Source organism: Sarcophilus harrisii, chromosome 1, assembly GCF_902635505.1.
Source record: "Sarcophilus harrisii chromosome 1, mSarHar1.11, whole genome shotgun sequence".
In the NCBI taxonomy this organism is placed as follows: Eukaryota; Metazoa; Chordata; class Mammalia; order Dasyuromorphia; family Dasyuridae; genus Sarcophilus; species Sarcophilus harrisii.
The window spans coordinates 659,260,568-659,281,427 of NC_045426.1; the positions used below are offsets into that span (position 1 = coordinate 659,260,568).

The 20,860-nt window shown below is 38.0% G+C and overlaps 1 protein-coding gene across 2 annotated transcripts in view; it reads left to right on the top strand.

The window, feature by feature from the left end:
• LOC100922197 (cytochrome P450 4F2-like) overlaps positions 1–7,911 on the top strand; it is a 65,080-nt gene extending 57,169 nt beyond the window's left edge. For both annotated transcript variants that reach the window (XM_031947941.1, XM_031947940.1), the window contains exons 7-13: positions 4,177–4,447; positions 5,671–5,737; positions 6,012–6,141; positions 6,576–6,709; positions 6,951–7,015; positions 7,274–7,356; positions 7,598–7,911. In XM_031947941.1, the coding sequence (XP_031803801.1) occupies positions 4,177–4,447; positions 5,671–5,737; positions 6,012–6,141; positions 6,576–6,709; positions 6,951–7,015; positions 7,274–7,356; positions 7,598–7,760 (913 nt within the window). In that variant the 3' untranslated portion in view covers positions 7,761–7,911. The remainder of the gene's footprint in view (positions 1–4,176; positions 4,448–5,670; positions 5,738–6,011; positions 6,142–6,575; positions 6,710–6,950; positions 7,016–7,273; positions 7,357–7,597) is intronic.
• The last annotated feature ends 12,949 nt before the right edge of the window (positions 7,912–20,860 follow it).

Here is a 20,860-nt window from a genome sequence, read left to right on the forward strand (position 1 = left end):
GACACATGAATGACTCCAGCAGCAGAGTGGCGCTTTTCTGAGGTCCTACCTATCTCCTGTTCTCCCTAAGCACTTGTCAGCTCTGTTTAGATAGTATGATTTGACCAGCTTTCAAATGTCAGCAGTGAATGACCTGCTTCTTTCAGCTATCACAATGATACCTTGTTTTATTGCACTATGCTCTATTGGCAGATATTTTTTTTTTTTTAAAGAAATTGAAAGTTTGTGGCAACCCTGTATCAAACAAGTCTACCAGAACTATTTTCCCCCACCATCATGTGCTCATATTGTGTCTCTGTATCAGATTCTGCCAATTTTCACAATATTTCAAAAACTTTAATTATTTTATCTGTTAGAGTGATCTGAGATCAGTGATCTTTGATGTTACTATTATAATTATTTTGGAACATCACAAACTGCCATCCATATAAGATGCTGAACGCAATCAATAAATGTGTGTGTTCTGACTGCTTTAGTTGGTCATTCCACTGTCTCTCTCCCTTACTTTGGGTGTTCCTATTTTGAGACATAACCTTAAATAAATGTGGCCAATTAATAACTCTACAATGGCCTCCAAATGTTCAAGTGAAAGGAAGAATCAATTGATGCAGTAAATTTCACTTTTGGTAAGAAATTGCCAGAACTATCCCAACCTTCAATAACCACCACTTTGATCAGTCAGTAGCCATCAATATTGAGGCAAGACATTCCACCAGCCAAAAGATTATTACTCACTGAATGATAATGGTTAGCATTTTTAAGCAATAAAGTATTTTTTAAATTCAGACGTATATTATTTTTTAGACATAATACTATTGTACATTTAATAGACTGCAGCATGGTATAAACATAACTTTTGTATGCATTGGGAACCAAAAAAAATTTAATATGACTTGCTTTATTGAGGCTATCTAGAATTGAATCCACACTATCTCCAACAGGCCTGTTTATTCCAGTTACACCCTCAGAGCAGGGTCCACTCTCACACCTGCTGAACTAAGATTATACTGTTTATTCTCCATATGGTGTCTCATACTTTAAGGTAGAGTTCACAATATTATGATTTATTATCAATAAATATTTGATATCTATTTTATTTGTCTACATACCCAGGGTCATGTAAAAATTTTTTGGGTGAAAAGGTGTCTCAAGTGGAAAAAAATTCTATTAGTCCTAGTTTGTACCACTTGGTTCATAATCCCAGAAGTTAGATTCTCCTCAGTTTTTTCTAGGTAGCAAGATCAATCAGGCCTTATGGAGATCTTTTTTCACTCTCCTGAACTATGTATATACTCAATCAAAAAACCAAATATTTTTGCTCAGGTTTCCACTCTAGGTTATATTAGGCATAGATGCAGGAAGAAATTGCATTTTGAAGAACTACCAATCTGGTAAGAGTTGAACTGAAGTAAAAGACTAGGTTATATGCTTTAGATGAGGATTTATTTTAGTTCAGAGAAAAAAAGGAATTTCTATGAGCTGGGTTTTCTCAGGAGAGCCTTTCATTGCCTCCAGATATAGAATCTTATAGGCTACACATGTGCTATCTTTGGTCCCATTGGCAGTTGCTTTGGTGGAAGAGATTCCTTTTCTATTATCCACAGGCTTCTGGATGACTATTTATATAGCCTGATGGTCAAAGAATCTCTCATTGGATTTCCTGACTGTTATTTGGTTTGATGTAAACTTCAGGATATTCCTGCAGTAGGTATTTGGGAGCAGGGTGGTATTTGTGCCATTTAGAACCATTTTGACAGGAAGTCCTGAAGGAAGGATTAAAATTCAGTTGAGATGGTGAGCTTGGAAAGTCAGTAAAAAGTCATTTCCAGTCCAGAAAGGGAATGCAAAATCTGAGAATAGTTAATAATAGTTTAGTTATAGCAAAGAGTGTGTGAAAGGGAGGATGTGAAACCAGAATGGAAAGATCGACTTCATAGACTGTGGAGGCCCTAGAATTCCAGGCTAGATTTTGCATTATATTCTGTAGGCAATGAGGCACCTCTGGAGATTTTGTAATAATGGAATAATATAGTCACACCTGTGAATTGGAAAGATTTATATCTCAACATAAGTGGATATAAGAGCCTAGAAGGAAGAAGGCCAGTTAATAATCCAGTAATTCAGTTGGAAAAAAAGATTAGAATTTAATTAGGGTATTGAGAATGTGAGGGGACAGGGATGAGAGATGAGGAAGCAGAATTAGGTGGACTTGATGAATGAATGGGTAAGGAAGAATAAGGAATTAAAGATGACTGAATTTTCAAACCTGGGCACTTGGGGAGGGGAAGGAGCAGGGATTAGAAACATAAACATTTAAAAGGGGGAACAGACTCTGACATATGTAGAAGATGTTGAGCTCAATTTTAGAATTTGGCATGAAGGAGAGTCAGCTCCTCTTGTGAAATGGGAAAGCTGTAGAGAGGTCTGAATTTCTATTTTTAAATTTTTTTTAATAAAACATGTAAATTCCATTATAGAAAAAGATCATTTAAATAATTATCCTGCAGTTAGTGGGGAATTATTGTAACTCTTGGTGTAAGGGTTTGATATATGCAAAGAAGCTCTTTATAAAGATTAATTTGAGAACAGGAGATGTGCAGGGTGACTTAGAAATAGTGAGAGTTGTTAGAAGGCACCTGCCATAGTTCAGTCACGAAGGAGTAATGGGCCTGAGAAGGGAATAAGCATGAATAAAGTGATTACTATATGTCAGACACTGTGCTAAGCACTTCACTAAGATAATTTCATTATATCCTCAGAAATAACCCTTTACAGAAGACATATGTCATTATCCTCATTTATACAGTTGAGGATCCTTTATGGCTTAAAATCCTATTGGGCTTGTCCTGTTATGGTGTGCCATCTTCGACTTGAGACAGGGAAAACCTCTTAGGAACACAACTGCATTGCCCTATACTGATCTTTCTATGTGGGGAAATAGTAACTTGTCATATCCCAGAGAACAGATTGATAAATTTCTACAGCTTCCAGACTTGTAGGAACTACTTACCATGGAAAGAGTATTAACAGTGCTATTTACTGAAAAAGCTTAATGCTGCTTCCATGGCTCAGCAGTTCCAGAGAAGTGACTTCATTCACACAGGAGAGTCTAGAAGACTGTAGTAGAAGTGGTTCTGTCCAGCTGGTGGCAACAATACAGATCATTCTTTAAAAAGGACATTAATACCTAGACATGGGTTTCCCTGCTCTTTTCTCACTGATAGGTTTCTATAGGTTTGTGTCCAGTCTTCCCATCCTTGTAAAACTGTAAGAGAGTGTCAGCCAGGGTTATGGGTAGACTCTTGTGTTCTGATTATTCTTGTTTTTTATTGAATGATGCTATGATTGTTTTTTGTTTTTGTCTTTACAGCTAGCAAGTGTTTCATATTTTAGAGTTACTGTATATATAGGAAACATGGGGCAAGAAACTCAGAGTGAATTTAACAGCATGGCTGACCATGGCCAGATGTACTTCTGGGAATGAGTTCCTCCTACCCCCATACTTGACTTGTCTCTCATCTTCCTCCTCCTCATCCCAAGACTGCCAATATGAGTGATAATTACAATGAGGGAGCCAGCTCAGCTACAGAGGGAAAGGGAATATGAGTGCCACATCATGCTGGTACCATATCCTACAGAGTTTACAATTTGAACTATCTTAGGAAAAATTAGATTTATCATTATTTACTTTACAGGCCTAAACTAGAGCCAATTAGTGGAAGTTGTAGAGAGACAGTTTAAGGTTTGATATAAGAAAAAAAAAGAATACTTCCCAATAATTTGAACTGTCAAAAAACTGAATTTGCTTCTTTGGAAAGAGGCACATTTTTCATCACTGAAAGTCTTCAAACAAATGCTGGAAAGCGTTAAGATTATTGTAGAGGAACTTCTTATTTAAGTACAGATTAGTAATCATGACATCTGAGATCTTTTTAAACTGAGATTCTGTGAGTATATATTATGTAGAAAGAACAGATGGGATCCTGTGGCCAGGATTTTGAGCCTGGGTGACAGACTGAGAAGAGGTCATGTCAGTGATTAGGGCAGGCAAGTTGGGAAGGGGTTGTTTAGAAGTAACATTAAGTTTAGTCTCAGCCTGTGTAGTCTGAAAGTCTGGGGCTCTCTCAGGGCTCTTTGCTTTCCTGAGACCTGACCCTGCTCCCATACCTTGCACAGGAAGCCAAGTGCCTACATCTCTGCCATCTTGGAGTTAAGTGCCCTTGTGGCAAAACGCAACTTGCAGCCCCTCCTCTATTGGGATGGTTTATACTACATCACCAGCCAGGGGAGGAGTTTCTCCAAGGCTTGTCACCTGGTGCACAGCTTCACAGATGCTGTCATCCAGAACCGGCGTAAAATCCTGACTGAACAAGGTTCTGAGGCCTTCCTCAAGGATAAGGGCAAAGGAAAGACCATGGACTTCATAGATATTCTGCTACTGGCCAAGGTGAACATCAGAGTTGTAGGGAGAAGGGGAAGGGAGAGAACCTTCTAAAGTCCTGAGGGACTATAGGGAAGTGGGGGAGGACGGTCAAGGCAAGACAAAGGGATTGGTTGCCAAAGACAAATTTATGGTTCCATGGTATGGAGCAGGTTTCAACAGAGGCTGATTTGACTTTTGCTATCTTCCTCAAGAGGCATCCTTGAAAGATACAAGGTTTTCTCAAACCACATAGAATAGTGACTTTTAGGGAATTATCCCTTTATTTCCTTCACATGGGTGGGATGAAATAAGATACCTTTAGTCTATTCCAGGTATATGAAAGGAGTAATCTAGGGTCTAAGTATAGCTAGGTAATTCCTGGGGTTATTTCTAGGTACCACAGGGTAATCACTAAGATTCTAGATATAGTCACAATTATTTTTATGGTTCTAGGTATATCAAAGGCAATTCCCTACATTATAGATTTATCTAGGAGTACTATTAAGACTACTTTTAGATATATCAAAGGAGAATGTAGGTATGCTGGAAATATCTATGAATTCTAAGGTAATTGTGTGTGTGTGTGTGTGTGTGTGTGTGTGTGTGAGAGAGAGAGAGAGAGAGAGAGAGAGAGAGAGAGAGAGAGAGAGAGAATTAAGAGTATTAAGGAGAAAGGGACAAGACTTATTAAGGAATAGAATGCCTATGAAAGAATCCTGATACCTCCAAGGAATACCATAGCTAGGTATAGGTCTTTGGTTTCAGAAAGGATTCATGCTTTGGCTAAAGACCCCTTCTAATTATAAGTTTCTACTATTCTAGATATGTCTTCCAGCAGTATTTGAATGGAGTCCTTAGGAATAGTCTCTAACCTTTATGTTTAAGGGTTTTGGACATATTAGGTGACCCCATGGTGTAGTTCTACAAGTGCCAGTGGGAGTTCAGAGGACAGTTTCAGGTGCTTTAGAAGGCTAAGGAGGGGAAAAATTGGAACAAAAGATTTTGCAAGTGTCAATGCTGAAAAATTACCCATGCATATATCTTGTAAATAAAAAGCTATAATTAAAAAAAAGAAGGCTATGGGGGTATGTTATGCTTAGCTGGGATAGATCTCAAGGATTCTAGGTATGATACGTGACACTATTGGTTGTGCCTAGGGATAGTGGGATGCTGACTAGGGGCCCCTGAGTAGAGCTACTGATAGGGAGGAAAGAAAGCCACGAACCCACAGATATGTGCTATTCCAGGATGAAGATGGGAAGACTCTATCAGACAAGGACATCCGGGCAGAAGCTGACACCTTCATGTTTGAGGGTAAAAGGGAAGATGCAGTCAGAGGGTCTGGTGCTTAAGGGTTCTGAGGATTTAGATGGGGGAAATTTCCCCTTAAGAAGTCCATCTATAGCTTATTCCTGATGCCAGCTTCTGCGATTCCTGCTTTGACCAGGACTAGTCTAGAAGGAATTGTCCCCTCAGAGTCTGTGTTCATTTAAGAATGGGGGTGAGGTTCTTCCTCACTCCATAGTTCATTGATAGACACTGCCTTACCTCCATCCCAACTCTCTGAAATTTTCTCCCTTCCTTCCAGGGCATGACACAACTTCAAGTGGCCTCTCTTGGGCCCTCTATAATCTGGCCCAGCACCAAGAATACCAGAACCGCTGTCGTCAAGAAATACAGGAGCTTCTGAAAGGTCGTCAGCCAGAGGAGATTGAATGGTCAGTGTGGAGTGAGTGAGACTGGGAGGACTCCTATAGGAGAGGTGATGAGGAGCTCATCCCCTAGACTACTCTGGCCACAGTTAAAAGAAACATCTCCAAACCTACACTGACTTAGCTAGATCTATGTCTCTTAGATGACAGTCCTTGCCTTCAAAACAGCTCTCCCTTAGCACAGATAGGAAGGCTTCCTGACCACTTAATGGTTTTCTGGATAGCTCTTCCCAGATGCAACCCAGGGGCAAAAGGGAGGGAGATTTCTATCCCACATCCTGGCCTTCCTTATTCTTTCTTCTTTGATTGCAACTCCATCAGGCTTGCCAACTTCCCCTTGGTCCCCGACTCTGGAGCTTCCACACCAATGATCCTGGCATTGCCTTCTCTCTGAGGTGTCTGATACTTTCCCCCAAAGCTGACAGGTCTGCTCTCTCCAGGGATGACCTGTCTCAGATGCCTTTTCTGACTATGTGTATCAAGGAGAGCCTGAGGCTGCACCCACCAGTTGTTGCCATTGCTCGCCAGTGTACCAAGGACATTCAACTACCTGATGGGCGCGTCATCCCCAAAGGTACCCTTTACCCAGGCATTTATGGCCAAGTCAGGGGAAGGCAAGGCAAGACAGAGGCTGCATCTGGGTGTGCAACATGGGAGAAAGTAGAAAGTAGGTATCAGGTTTTCTTCGAGAAATGGCTGAGGAATAATATTTAGAAAGTTGGTGAGAGAGGAGTGGAGTTGAGGGGAAACACTGATAAGTAAATGCATGGAATTTGCAAGTCACATTGGGCTCTTTGTCTCTTTCTTATTCACAGGGAACACTTGTCTGATCAGCATTTTTGGAACTCACCACAATCCAACTGTATGGCCCAATCCTGAGGTACCTCCTCCAATACCCTTTGCATTGTCTGGCCAGACCTAGGGGTGGGGAGACTCACGGCAAAGGGTTGAGTCATTGTTGAGAACAAACACAGGAGAAGCCCAGATTTACCTCTAGGGAGCAGAGCCAGGAAGACAAGAGATTACATTTATCTCCTCACAGGGGATGGCCTGCTGCCTTAAAGGTAGTCTCCTGTCATCCCTGCATGGGACGGCTCTGGGCTATTCCCACCATCCTAGTTCTGTTTCTCTCTTTCAGGTCTATGACCCATACCGTTTTGACTTCAATAACTCCCAAAAAGTATCACCATTGGCATTTATGCCCTTCTCAGCTGGACCCAGGTAAAACTGTCGTACTTACTTTCCCATTTCCCTTCTTGAAGTCCTGAGGAAATGTCCTCACCCTTCTAGGTCATTGTGGTTATCTCCAAACCCCTGAGAGTTCCTAGGAGATATAAAAGCCTGTGGTGTGTGTGTGTGTGTGTGTGTGTGTGTATGCACATGTGCATATACGTATCCACATGAGTGGTGTTGGAGGGGACAGAATAAGGCTGAGGATGAGCAGATCCTCTCTCTTGAACAGGAACTGCATAGGTCAGAACTTTGCCATGTCTGAAATGAAAGTTGTTCTGGCCCTTACCCTTCTGCGATTCCGAATCCTCCCTGATGAACAGCCGGCCCAAAGGAAGCCAGAACTTATCCTCAGAGCAGAGGGTGGACTATGGCTGAGAGTGGAGCCACTGTAGCCTTCTTTTACCACTGAGACATCTTCCAGAAGCTCCCCCAAGATTGATGGATGGACATTTCCTCAAGCCTGGGATATGGAGGTTAGAGATTGGCTGCCCCTTCAGTTACCTTTGTCTTGGCTGTGAATCTTCTGAATAAAAGTACTTTTACACATTGTAAATTGGTCTTTCTTTTTACTTTTATAGTACAAGGTAGAGGTTGGTGAGAGGAGACAAAAATCCCTACTTCTGAGTTCCAGAAAGAAATATTAGGAAAATAGAAATGTGGGGGTAAGGAAAGGGAACCACAATTATTTTGAAACATCTTGTTAGATTAACAACCCATCTACTTGATGGATGAACAGTAGAAAGTCCTTAATCACTATCGAAGGAGAAACAAACTATAACAAACTATGCAAGAGCATGGTAAAGTGAATGTCCTTGGATAAAAGGTGAATCGTCATGGTATTGATCATAGTTCTTCAAACTTTCAGAGTTGTTTATTTTTAGTGTTGTGAAAAGCACTGTCCTCGGTGTTGGCAAATATAATGTTGAAAAGATCATTTAGGTCTTAAAGAGTTTAGAGTTTAGCGGAATGGGGTTGGACATGACACATGTACGCAAATCATTATAATACTATGCAACGTGATAGGAGAAAATAAATAATCAACAGAGAAATGAGAATGCAGGAATCACTTCAAACTGCATGATCAAAGAAAGCTTCATGAAGGAATGCTACTTAGCTGTGCCTTGAAGGTAGATGGTTAACATGAGAAGTCAGAGATGGCATTATTCAGACCAGAGTGTGCAGGAAAAGACCTAGTCATCTAATTGACTTCAACTTCGAGTATGTGAAGGTGGGAGGGAGATATAAAATCAGATTGGAGGAAGTAAAGATGGACAGCTCTTAACACAACATGTAGTGTGTATTATATAAGCTTTCTTGAAATTTATTGCTTTATATTTTGAAATGTTTTTTATGTTCTGCTGTGCACATGACAATTTTTTTCTTTTTATATTTCGTTTTTAAGTTTTGAGTAAATAATTAAAAAAAAATCAGATTGAAAAGGTAAATGGAAACTTACTTGTGGAGACTTTCACTTCCAGGCTAAGGATTTTCTATTTTGTTTTCTAAGGAATAAAGAACCATTTAAAAGTTTGGAGTATGGTATATTATGGGCAGATTTGTTTATTTGAAAGATTTTTTTTTTAAATGTGATGTAGGAATTAGAGATAGAGTCTTTAAGGATCAAGAGCAGTTAAAAGGCTATTATAAGGGGCAGCTAGGTGGCGCAGTGGATAGAGCACCAGTTCTGAAGTCAGGAGGACCTGAGTTCAAATTTGACCTCAGATCCTTAACACTTCCTGGCTGTGTGACCCTGGGCAAGTCACTTAATACTAATTACCTCAGCAAAAAAAAAAAAAAAAAAAAGCTATAGCTTAGTAGTCTAGTTCACATGTGACCAGGCTTTAACTAGGATGTTGGCATTGTGAGCAGAGGATGTTGACATTGTGAACAGAGAGGAGACATGTGAGAGACTCAGAGAATGAATGATAGGGGCTTGAAACTAATTTAATATGGGAAGAAAGAGAAGCCAAAGAAGATTGAAATTTCAAGCTGAGATGTCTAAAAGGTAGACATATTTAGAAGAAGACACACATTCTGAGATATATATTAGAAGCTGATTTCACTTCTGGAATTTGACAAGGAAGAGAACTACTTCCTATTAAATGAGACTAAAGGGCTATGGTAAACAACATGTTTTGTAAAATAAATGAAAGAAACATAAAATGCTTATAATGATAATCTTCTGGTCAAGGGAGACAATGTCATTTCCACGTTGGGACTGTAGGAAAGAATCTTTGGATCTTTGTTCTTACAAAAATTTTTGAGCTGGAGGCAGAAAATAAATAAAGAGGTGATTGACACAATTTAATAAAATAGTGAGTGACTTGGATGAACAGTTTTCAAAGGCATGGCTCAGCCAGATCCAGAAGTCGGGGATTTTTTCTAAATTCAATGAAATAATACCGAGAGACCAGGTAACCTGAGTAGTTTTTATTTTGTTTTGGGGTTTGTATTTCCCTCTGTCATATATGATATTGAGGAATGTCTAATACAGCCTTATTTGTATGCCAGGTTAATGGAGAAGTGATGACATGACATACACAAATGGATGCAAGAAATAATGGCGTCACATAGTAACAATGCATGTTCTGATAAAAATGCTTTCTGAGTCATTCTCTATTTTCTTGGGCACATCTATGCCAGAGGTAACAGAACAAGGGTCCTCAGAGACAATAGGTCCTTACAATGGATTAGAGCAATCTGTGAGGCAACACATATGTACACTGGATAGACAGCTTTTGAAATATGTTCATGTCTGAATGGGACATTTTAGGAAGAATAATAACAAGCTGGAGTTTGCACACAGAAGGGTAACAATGATAGCGGTGAGGGAACAGGATACTATATTATAGATTGAAGTATTGAAGGAATAGGAGATGCTTCTTTCTTGAAAGATACTACATGGTAAAGAGGGAGTGGGATTATAGGTGTCTTTAGGTTTTCGAAGGACTGGTAGAAGGAAAAAAATAGACTTATTATGATTGGTTTCAGAGGATAGAACTTGAGTTAGTGAGAAAAATTTCAAAGAAGTAGATTGAAGCCCAACACAAGAAAAAACCCAACAGCTATAAATAAAGAGAAAGAAAATAAAAAGCAAGCAAACAACAACAAAAAGGTGAAAATAATATGTTGTGATCCACATTCAATCCCCATAATTCCCTTTTTGGATGCAGATGGCTCTCTCCATCACAATTTATTGGAATTATCCTGATTCACCTCATTGTTAAAAAAAAGCCCACATTTATCAGAATTGATCATTGAATAATTTCACTATTGCTGTGTACAATGTTCTTCTGATTCTACTTACTTCACTCATCATCAGTTCATATAAGTTTCTCCATGTCTCTCTGAAATCATTCTGCTGATCATTTCTGATAGAACAATAATATTCCATTACATTCATTTATCTTAACTTATTCAGCAATTCTCCAACTGATGGGCATTTACTCAGTCTCCAGTTTCTTGCCACCATGAAAAGGCTGCTACAAACATTTTTATACACATAGGTCATTTCCCCTTTTCTTATGATCTTTTTGGGGGTACAAGCCCAGTAAAGACACTATAGAATTTACAAGATTTTGAGTTCCAAATTTTTCTTGCTCCCTCTCCACTTCCAAAAATTGTAGGCAATTTTATATAGGTTATACATGTACTATTGTGTAAAACATATTTCCATGTTAATCACAGTTGTGAAAGAAGAAACATTTAAGAGAATAAGAACCATGAAAAAGAATAATGTAATTGAAAAAAGTAGGCTTTGATCTGTGTTCAGAGATCATCAGTTTTTTAACTGCATAGTAAATTTTTTTGTGAGTCCTTTGCACTTGTTTTGGATCATTGTGATGCTGAGAAGAGCTGAGTCATTCATAGTTAATGATCACTCATTTCACTTTGTGAAAGACTTGTACACGTTTTTCTAGCTTCTTCTGAAATTTGCGTGTTCATCATTTCTTATTGCATAATATTAATCCATTACATTCATTTACCATAGCTTGTCCAGCCACTCCCCAATTGATGGGCATCCCTTCAATTCCAATATTTTGCTACCATGAAAAGGGTTGCTATGAATATTTGTGTACATGCAGTTCTTTTTCCTTCCACATTCCTCTTAATGTTATGCCTTCCCTATGAGATTATCTCCAATTTGTCTTTTTTTTTTTTTTTTTTTTTTTTAATATAGCTGTTTGCATGTCGTCTCCAGTGGCCTGTGGGTTTTTTTTCCCCCTTGAATCCTTAGTATTTAGCACCATATCTGAAACACAGCAAACACTTAAATGCTTGTTGACTATTTAGATGACATATTGTCCTTCAAAAATGAGGACATTTTTAAAAGAACAACTCCCAAATCCCACCTCACCTTGGTAAGCAACTCTCTCAGACAGATTTGAATACATCCTCAAGTCAGGAGGGCTCTTATGGCTTTCTATTCAACTTTCTATAGCTACCATTCAGAGTTAAAAGGTCATAAGATTTCTGTGCTTAAGACTACACCTCACACTCCGTCCTCTCTCATTTTCTCTTCACCTATAGTTCTGTCAATGTCTCCCAGCTTTGGACCATGAGAGATACTAGACCAGAATGTCATGGTCTTGCCAATTATGATCATCTTGCCCTTCCTTCTTTAAGCCATGGGCTTGAGTAGGTCTCACTCTGAGAATAAGAGGCTTGCTCTCTGCAGGGATAACTTAATCCAGTTACCTTTCTTGATCATGACTTATCAAGAAGAGCCTTCAGTTTTTCTTATGGCACCAAGGAAAGTCAAGCGTCCAATATGTGTATCATCCATAAAGGTGATTTTCCCAAGGAATAATATAACAAGAGAAGGGCACGGGGGGACATTGGGAAGTAGAAGCATGGAATTTTCAGGCCATTTTAGGCCCTCTATCTTTTCCTTATAAACAGGGAATACCCGAATGGCCAGCATTTTGGGAACATGGTATAACTCAATTATGTGGTCCAATCCTGAAGTACCTACTTCCATTCTTCCATTGTCTTGCCCAAGGACACTCATGGAAAAGGACTGAGACTTAATATGCTTCTTGACAGTAGAGCTGGAAAGTCAGACGAATATATATATATATTTCCTCCCATGGGAAAGTCTGCTGCTTTGAAGGTAATTTCTTTGCCCTAACCATGGTTTGCTTCCCTAGGGAAGGCTTTGTGTATGGTATGGTTGTAACTATTGCTTACACATTCACCCTCATCTCCATTTCATCTTTGCTCTGTCCACATTTATGATCAATACCACTTTTACTCCAACAATTCCCAGAAGCTATCTCTACTGGCCTTTATGTCCTTTGCAGCTGGATCCAGATGAAGTCACTCTCCACTTCCCCCTTCAAATTTGGGGGTGATGTCCTCATCCTTCTGAGTTATTATGGCCCACTTTAATCTCTCAGGAGAACATGGCCCACAAGGCTTAAGTTCTATCCACTAGAAATAAAGAGGTCCCATCCTCTCCCCCTTTTCCCTACACATTCTCTTCTTCTCTTCTCTTCTCTCTCCCTCTCTCCTCTGCTTCCCTTTCCCCTCTCTCTTCTCTCCCTTCTTTTTCTCTCTCTCCTTCTCTCTCTCCCCCCTTCCTTTTCCTCCTCTCCTCTTCCACCCTTCTCTTTGGTGGTGGGAGGTCATAATCAGGATGGGGGTCAAGTCCCGCAAATTATTTTCACTTTGAGTAGGAACTGCATTGGCCAGAAATTTACCATGTCTGAGATGAAGGTGCTGGTTCTAATTTTGCTGTGGTTTCAGATCTTTGCAGATGGACCCCAGTTCTGAAGAAAGCAGAAGTGATCCTCAGGAAGTAGGCTGGGGATGAGGGTGGATGTTGGGAGCCAGCTGTAAGTCCTTTCAGAGACTGAAGCAAAGCAAGAGTGCTTGGAGGATTTTAGGAGACTTGGCAAGGCCAATTTCCCAGCTGATAACTCATATCTGAGCTCCTTCAGATTGTTTACTGACAGTCAACATGACCTGAGTGTATTTTTGAGATAGGATACTTTCAAAAATGAAAATAAATAACAGGATGGGCCTTGACTAGTAGAACAAAGAATATCACAGCCTTGGTTATACTTTCTGTGGTTTTCTGGCATTTGTGTAATGTATAACAAAGGAAAAATATGCTATATAAAAGGGAAAGTGTAAGAAATAAATCAGTTCCAAGACATAAAGTTGAACTCACCAGGCCCCATTCACTTGATTTCACTCATTGCTTCATCCAGCACTCATGGCAATTGCTGGCAGGTGGAACCTCTTTAGTATCCTATCTCTGAGATATGCTTCCCAGAAGCCAGCTGGGATTCATGTAAGGGGCATTATCTTAGGCTCGGGGCATGGAGGTGGAGACTTCCTGTGCTATCTACTCTCTTCTCATTTGGTTGTGAGTCTTCTGAATAAAATCATTTCTATGCCTTGTTCTGTCTATGCTTTTAGTTTTGTCTTTGTGTATTTATGCCAAAAACAGGGACTGTCAAGAGAAGCCAGGAATTCATGTTTCCAGCTCCATGAGACAGTTGGGAGGAAAACAGCTTTTTGTTTCTGGAATCCTTAGCTCTAGTTTAAGACAGAACACTCATATTGATAAAATATAAAGTTCGGATTAATTGATCTCTAAGGCTTTTTCATGGGTTGCTAGGTGCCACAATGAATAGAGCACTGGGCTGAGAATCAGGAAGCCTTATTTTTATGAGTTCAAGTATGGGCTCAGACATGCACTAGTTACTTGACCATGGGAAATTCCCTTAAACCTGTCTGCCTCAGTTCTTCCGTAAACTAAGTTGGAGAAGGAACTGGCAAACCACTCCTATATCTTTGCCAAGAAAATACAAGAAGTCACAACACTACAAAAATCACACATGACTGAAATGACAAACAACAAAAAGGATTTTCCATTCCACCTCGGTGCCTTTGTATAAACATCCTTTTTCTTAGAGTACCCTCCCTCCTCACTTCTACCTATTCTAATTCCCAGTCTCCTTTAAAATTCAATGCAAACATCGTTGTCTTCATGGGGGCATTTTCTGATTCCTTATCTATTGATATCTTCCTCCCTCCTTGGTTGTATATATTTTGTATTTACTCATGTTTACAGGTTGTTTCTCTTGAATTGATTATAAAATCCTAGTACAGTGGCTAAATACATAATAGGGTATGCTTGTTGATTTGTTGAATTTGTAGCCTAAGGTCATGGTAATGTGGTAACACACCATGTTTCTACTTGTGTCCTCTCTGCATGATGTGCTCTCAAATAGTTTTTGTGTTTGTGTCATTTATTAATCTTTTGATCCCTTGTATTTTTCCCTTTCCTTACTGAATTTCAATTGATCACATTTGACACATCATTCTATACTGATCAGATATTTTTGAAACCTCAGTTTTGTCACGTGTATTTATCTCCCTCAACTTTGTGTCTCCTGAAAAATCAGTAAATATGGTCCTTATGTTTGTGTTGCTAATAAATATGTTTGCAAAAACAAGGTTTAGATCATAAACAGCGTCACCTGACACCTTATTAGAGCCTTCTAATTAGGTTAACAATGGATTATAACAATTCATAACTGCAATAGTATGCCTATGTTTCTAATACTCCCTGATACTGATTGTGTCTTTTAAAATTTTTTTGCCAATTTCTTACAATGATTTCCTTATAAAGGTTTTGGGAAACATAAATCCCTCTAACATTAATTACTTTCATTGGACATATTATTTGTCCTTTTGTAAAGAACCTCTGCTAGCTTCTAGTGTTCACATTTTCCCTTTGTCTAGGAGGTTGATCGAAAGAGTTTCTTGAATAACAAGATGAATTTATAGTATTTCGAACCTTTGAATGAAGCTTTGATTGCATCTTCTTTATAGAGTGCATGTATGGAAATGCTTTATGTAGGTAATCAGGGTGGGAATGTGTCCTATAGCACCACAGGAAAATGTAAACTATTTAGAGTAAATGTAATCAGCAAAAGAAGTTCCAACTATCCAATGAGAAAATTTGCATGTGATCCTTGGCCATCTTGAATTATTGTTTGTTTCTTTGTTCTATTTTTATCTAATACCTGACTTGGCTTAAGGTTGGTATGAGGGTTCGTGCTGTTACTTTGTCCTACTGCCACCCTGGATGACTGGGTCTTTTGTGAGTATGCTCCCCTAATTAACCCTAGTAAAACCTATTAATAACCAGGCTGGTATGAACCCTTTTTTCTTTGGTATCTTAGTATTCTCTCAGAGAGTACGCCATCCTACAATTGACATAATATGATGTTTAAAAAAGTTCATGTGATATAATTTCTGGGTATCTAATAATTTTATTAATAATGCTGGTATTTTGTTAATAAGAGGGCTGGTCATTTGCCCATTTCTCTCTTAAACAAAAGATGAATCCGATTCCCTGCTGATACCTGGTCACCTCTTGGGTAATGAGTTTAGTTGATGAAATCTCACAAGATGTGTTCTTGTGAAAGGCTTTGGAAGGAATTACTGTCCTATTTTAAATAAAAATAAATGGGTAACAAACTTTTCCCCCCCATCTATATCTTTATTTCCTGTGAGATTCTAAGAGCAGAAGAGGTGGTAGCAATAGTGTTGATGGTAAAAAAAAAATGAGGGGGACAATGGCGGGGTGATGATGTCTCTGTTCAAAGAGCTATAAATGTCTGTTTTGGGGAAGAAGAACTTGGCAGAGTAATTCTTTCACATAAATATGATAAAAGGTAGCCTAGATAATATTACATACACAGCCTCAACACGGTAATGGGAATTTCTTGGGCAGTGCCCATTTCTGGAGTTTCATTGAAAGTAAATTTTAGAATTTGAAGATTTGATTTTTCCATTGCAACCAGGGAATTTCCTGATCATTATGCCTTTTGGTGAGAATAGAAGATTGTGCCTATGTTCCCTGGTGTTGAGAAGGAATAAAAGCCATGATATAGAAGATGAAAAGATCTAGACTTGGCATACAATGTAAGAGTGAGTTATTTAAATGGCATAATTCTGAGTAGAAGGATGATTACTTATTGAGTGTACCATATGTACATATCTCTTTCAGAGAAGGCCAAATCTTTCAGACTTGTACCATAAAGCTGGATGTCTTTTTGAGTCTTTATGAGGAAAAAGAGGGATTTCTTGGATTATTAAGAGTGTGAACTATAACTACTAAATTAATTTTCTTCTGGAGATGATATCAAACCACAAGGTGGCACTATGACCATGGGAGTCTGATTGAATCTTTGTGAAAAGAGAGTGGTACTAAGACCAGAAAACTTCGCTGTTGAGAAGGAGGATTTGCTAGAGAGAAGAGGAGTGCATTCTTGGTTTATGGATTGTTAGTCTTCTGTGTGTGTGTGTGGGTGTATTAAAAAATTTGCTTATTCCAGACATCGAACAGGAGGTCTCTGGGCAGCATTAAGCACAACATTTTTAGTGCTGCCTGAACTAGATTAAATTGTAATGGAAAAATATTAAAAATAAATAAAATTACAACAACACATAGATAATGTTAATATATGGTTTTCTAAACTGGAAAATAGTATGGCAGAAAATAGGCATAGATCAACATCTTACACTGGGTACATGATTTCGACATAAAGGAGATACCATAAGTAAATTACGAGAGCAAGAAATAGTTTACCTATCAGATCTATGAAGAAAGGAAGAATTTGTCACCAAATAGAAGATAGAAAACATTCTGAAATACAAAGTAGATACATAACATTACATTGATTACATTAAACTGTTTTTGCAACTTTGCAAAGACAATGCAACCAAAATTTGAAGAAAAGCAGAAAAGTGGGAAACAACATTTATTTCCATTATTTCTGATAAAGGTTCATTTTTAAAACACATAGAGAACTGAGTCAAATTTATAAGAAGACAAATAATTTCCCAGTCAATAAATGGTTCAAGAATATGAATAGGCAATTCATAAAAAAGTTCATAAAAGAAGAAATTAAAGCTTTGTTTAATCAGAAAATGTTCTAAATCGTTATTGATTAGAGAAATGCAAATGAAAACAACTCCAAGGTACCACCTCACACCTATCAACTTGACTATTATGACAGAAAAGGAAAATGATAAATGTTGGAGAAGATGTGGGAAGATTGGAACACTGATGCATTGTTGGTGGAGTTTTAAACTGATTTAACCATTCTGGAGAACAACTTGGAGGTATATACAAAGGACTCTAAGCCTTTGATCCAGCAGCATCATTACTGGGTCTGTATTCCAAAATGATCTTAAAAAAGGGAAAAGGACCCTCATGTACAAAAATATTTATAACAGCTCTTTTTGTGGTGGCAAAAATTTGAAATTGAGAGAATGCCCATTAATTGGAAAATGGCTTAATAAATTATGGTATATAAATATAATAAAATACTATTGTGTTATAGGAAAGGATGAGCACCTGGATTTCAGAAAAACTTGGAAAGACTTACATAAACTGATTCTTAGTGAAGTGAGCAGAACTAGGAGAACACTGTATACAGTAACAGCAACATTGTGAGATGATCAAATTTGATAGATTAGCTTTTCTCAGCATATGATAATCTAAAACAATTTCAAAATACTCATGATGGAAAATACTATCCAAAAAGAACTATGGAGTCTGAATGCAGATCAAAGTATACCATGTTCACTTTTTCCTTTCTTGTGGTTTTTCCCTTTTGTTCTGATTCTTCTTTCACAGCATGACTAATGTGGAAATATGTTTAATATGTCTGTACATGTACAACCTATATATCTTGCTGTTTGGGGGAAGGGGGAGGAGGAAGGGAGAAAAAATTGGGACTAAAAATCTTATAAAAGTGAATGTTGAAAATTATCTTTACATGTGATAGGAAAAAATATTTTACTATGGGAAAATATATATATATATTTCTAGTCAATATATGGCCCAAAGGGATCCTTATGTAAGCCACAGTTTCTATTTAACTCTACCGGTTTATGGGATTTTATGAATCATTTTCATTTTCTCTATTTTCCGTGGGGCAGAATAAAATCTGTTACTTAAGAAATATTTGCATTGTGGCCAAGTGTTTGGTAGCTGGGCATCCTGTTTAGTCAAATTTGTAGGAAACTAAACACAAAATATATTCTGACATTTCCCAAAGTAAACACTAAGTGGAGATCTAAAGGACTGAAACTCTGAATAGGCGCACTTGAATCAGACAACTGAGCACTTAAGGCTAATTACCTATTGGACAATAACTCTATTAGCATATGTTTGGAATTGCTCTTCTCTCAGTTAATTCTGGTTCAATGTCTGGGGTTAAGAGAATTGTAGGTAGGGGTTAGGGGGTGGAGTGAGAGAGGTGAGAGAACTTCACTTGGCAGCAGGACCAGGAGAAAGGAGGTTGGTGGCGAGCTTGTGGCAGTTTTTCTGTCTCCTTCACTTCTACCCCTTAAGACCAAGGTCTTTGACTTATCCTTACTCCACCTATTCCTGAGGTCTCCAGGGAGCTAGCCCAGACTTCACATAACACATTAAAAAATTAGATCTTGGGGCTACTATTAAGATCAAACTTAATTTGTACAAACCCAGAGTTTAGCGGACTTGAAGCCCTGGGTTGTACTACACCTTTAATAAATCTTTCTAGTATTTTTCTTATAGATCAAAATCAGTATCACGGACCTCTGATTTAAAATTTTTGTTTTCTCTTTTCTGTTTGGGAATTGGCAACAACACTTGTTCATCTCTAGTTTTACAGTGTGTCTTCTGGTCTCATAGGAGGCCAAGGATCTCTGAAAGCCTTATGAAGACCATACTCATACCTATTCATTTTTCAGTTCAGAATTATGTACTTTGAGGTTTGATGGCTTGGATTTCTTGAGTGTGATGTAGTCCTCTCTTACTAGATCCTTACTTATCAGTGGTTTCTGCCTTTTGAGGAAGCTAAGTGATGCAATCGATAGGGCACTTGGCCTGGAATTAGGAAAGTCCTGAGTTCACAGCCTCAGATACTTAACATTTTACATCTATTTGCCTCAATTTTCTTCTGTAAAATGAGGATAATAATAATACTCACCTCCCAGTATTGTTGTGAGGATAAAATGAGACAATAATTATGAAGAGCTTAACACAGTGACTGTCACATAGTAGATATCCTGATGATCATTATTCTTGTTGGAGAAAAAGAAACAAGAAATAAGTGGTGCTGTTTTGTGTGCATTTTTATGACCATCTTTTCATTTATTCCAAGCAGAAGTCCGATTCCTTTTTCATCTATCATTGGTATTCAGTTATTCTTTTTTTCTATTTTAATTGACTATTTTTATATTACTGAGGGTGTTCCCTTCATAGGTATAGCATGTGGTCCAATCCTTCATCTCTTAATAGCTCCTTTATTTGTTTTTTGCCAACATCATGCTTAACTCAGGATAAGCTTATTTCAAGGTAAAGCCATCTTTTGTATCAATTCTTTTTTTCAGAAATGGGGTAAGTTGAGAAAGACTGGGAAATGAAAGTAATATAAAAATTTTAAAATGGACATTTTATTTATACATACATAGAAATGCATGTATATGTGTGTATATTCATATTTGTGGGACATATGAACATGCATATATGTCTATAGAGTTTAAGTTCTAACATTTTGTGATTCTCTGGAGAGTGATGTGTTTAACTGGGGATAAAAATGAAAAGGGATATTCACCCATTAAGTCATCAGAGATTTAGATGAATATGACTTCCTTTCTCTGAGGGAAACTCTAGTCCCAAATGTGCTTCTAGAACATATTAGAAGCTTCCCCTAGAAGGATTAGGAATCCAGAGTCCACAGAACTCATACAGAAGTGACAGTAAAGCTGAAACATGCATGCTATATCATTGTTCTTGACAAGGGAGGCCAAGGAATGATAAGGTTCTGGTCATTTTGAAGAAAATACAGTTAAAGCCTTTGGAATGACTTGTCCATCTATACTTAGAATACGTTGAAAAAACCTCAAAATTTCCCAAAAGAATTGCTGATGTCATTGAGGTAATAGGCACTCTGGTGCTGATGCATTCAGACTCACCACATATTCCAGATATGAAGAGAATACTACAAAGAGCAAATTGGGTTCCAGTACTTAAGGGCTTTCTCCATGAGGCCTGTGCAGAAGCATTCAGGAGGACTGAATCAAATAGAAACAAGACAAATACAAGAACACTAGCTTTTTTTTTTTTTTTTTTTCTGAAGTGACTCCAGAGAAATTGGACTTTGGAGCTTCCCTCATGACAATAGATTAAAAGTAGTTATTGAGGTAGTTCTTTAGGAAGATGGATGTGTTCTTACATTATGAGTAGGGTGTGATGTGTGATAAAAGAGGATCTAGCTCACTGATTTCTTATCATTCAGGGAAATGTCTGTTTTCTGGGATGGAGAATCTTGGAAGCCATCTCAAGAAATTGATGGTTAATAGCCTCATCACATCATCATCCAATATGAATTGCCAATATGAATTCAGTGTTATTACTGAAGAATGAAAAAATATGATTATATATTGAACACTAGCCTTTGAATAAAGAAGCTGA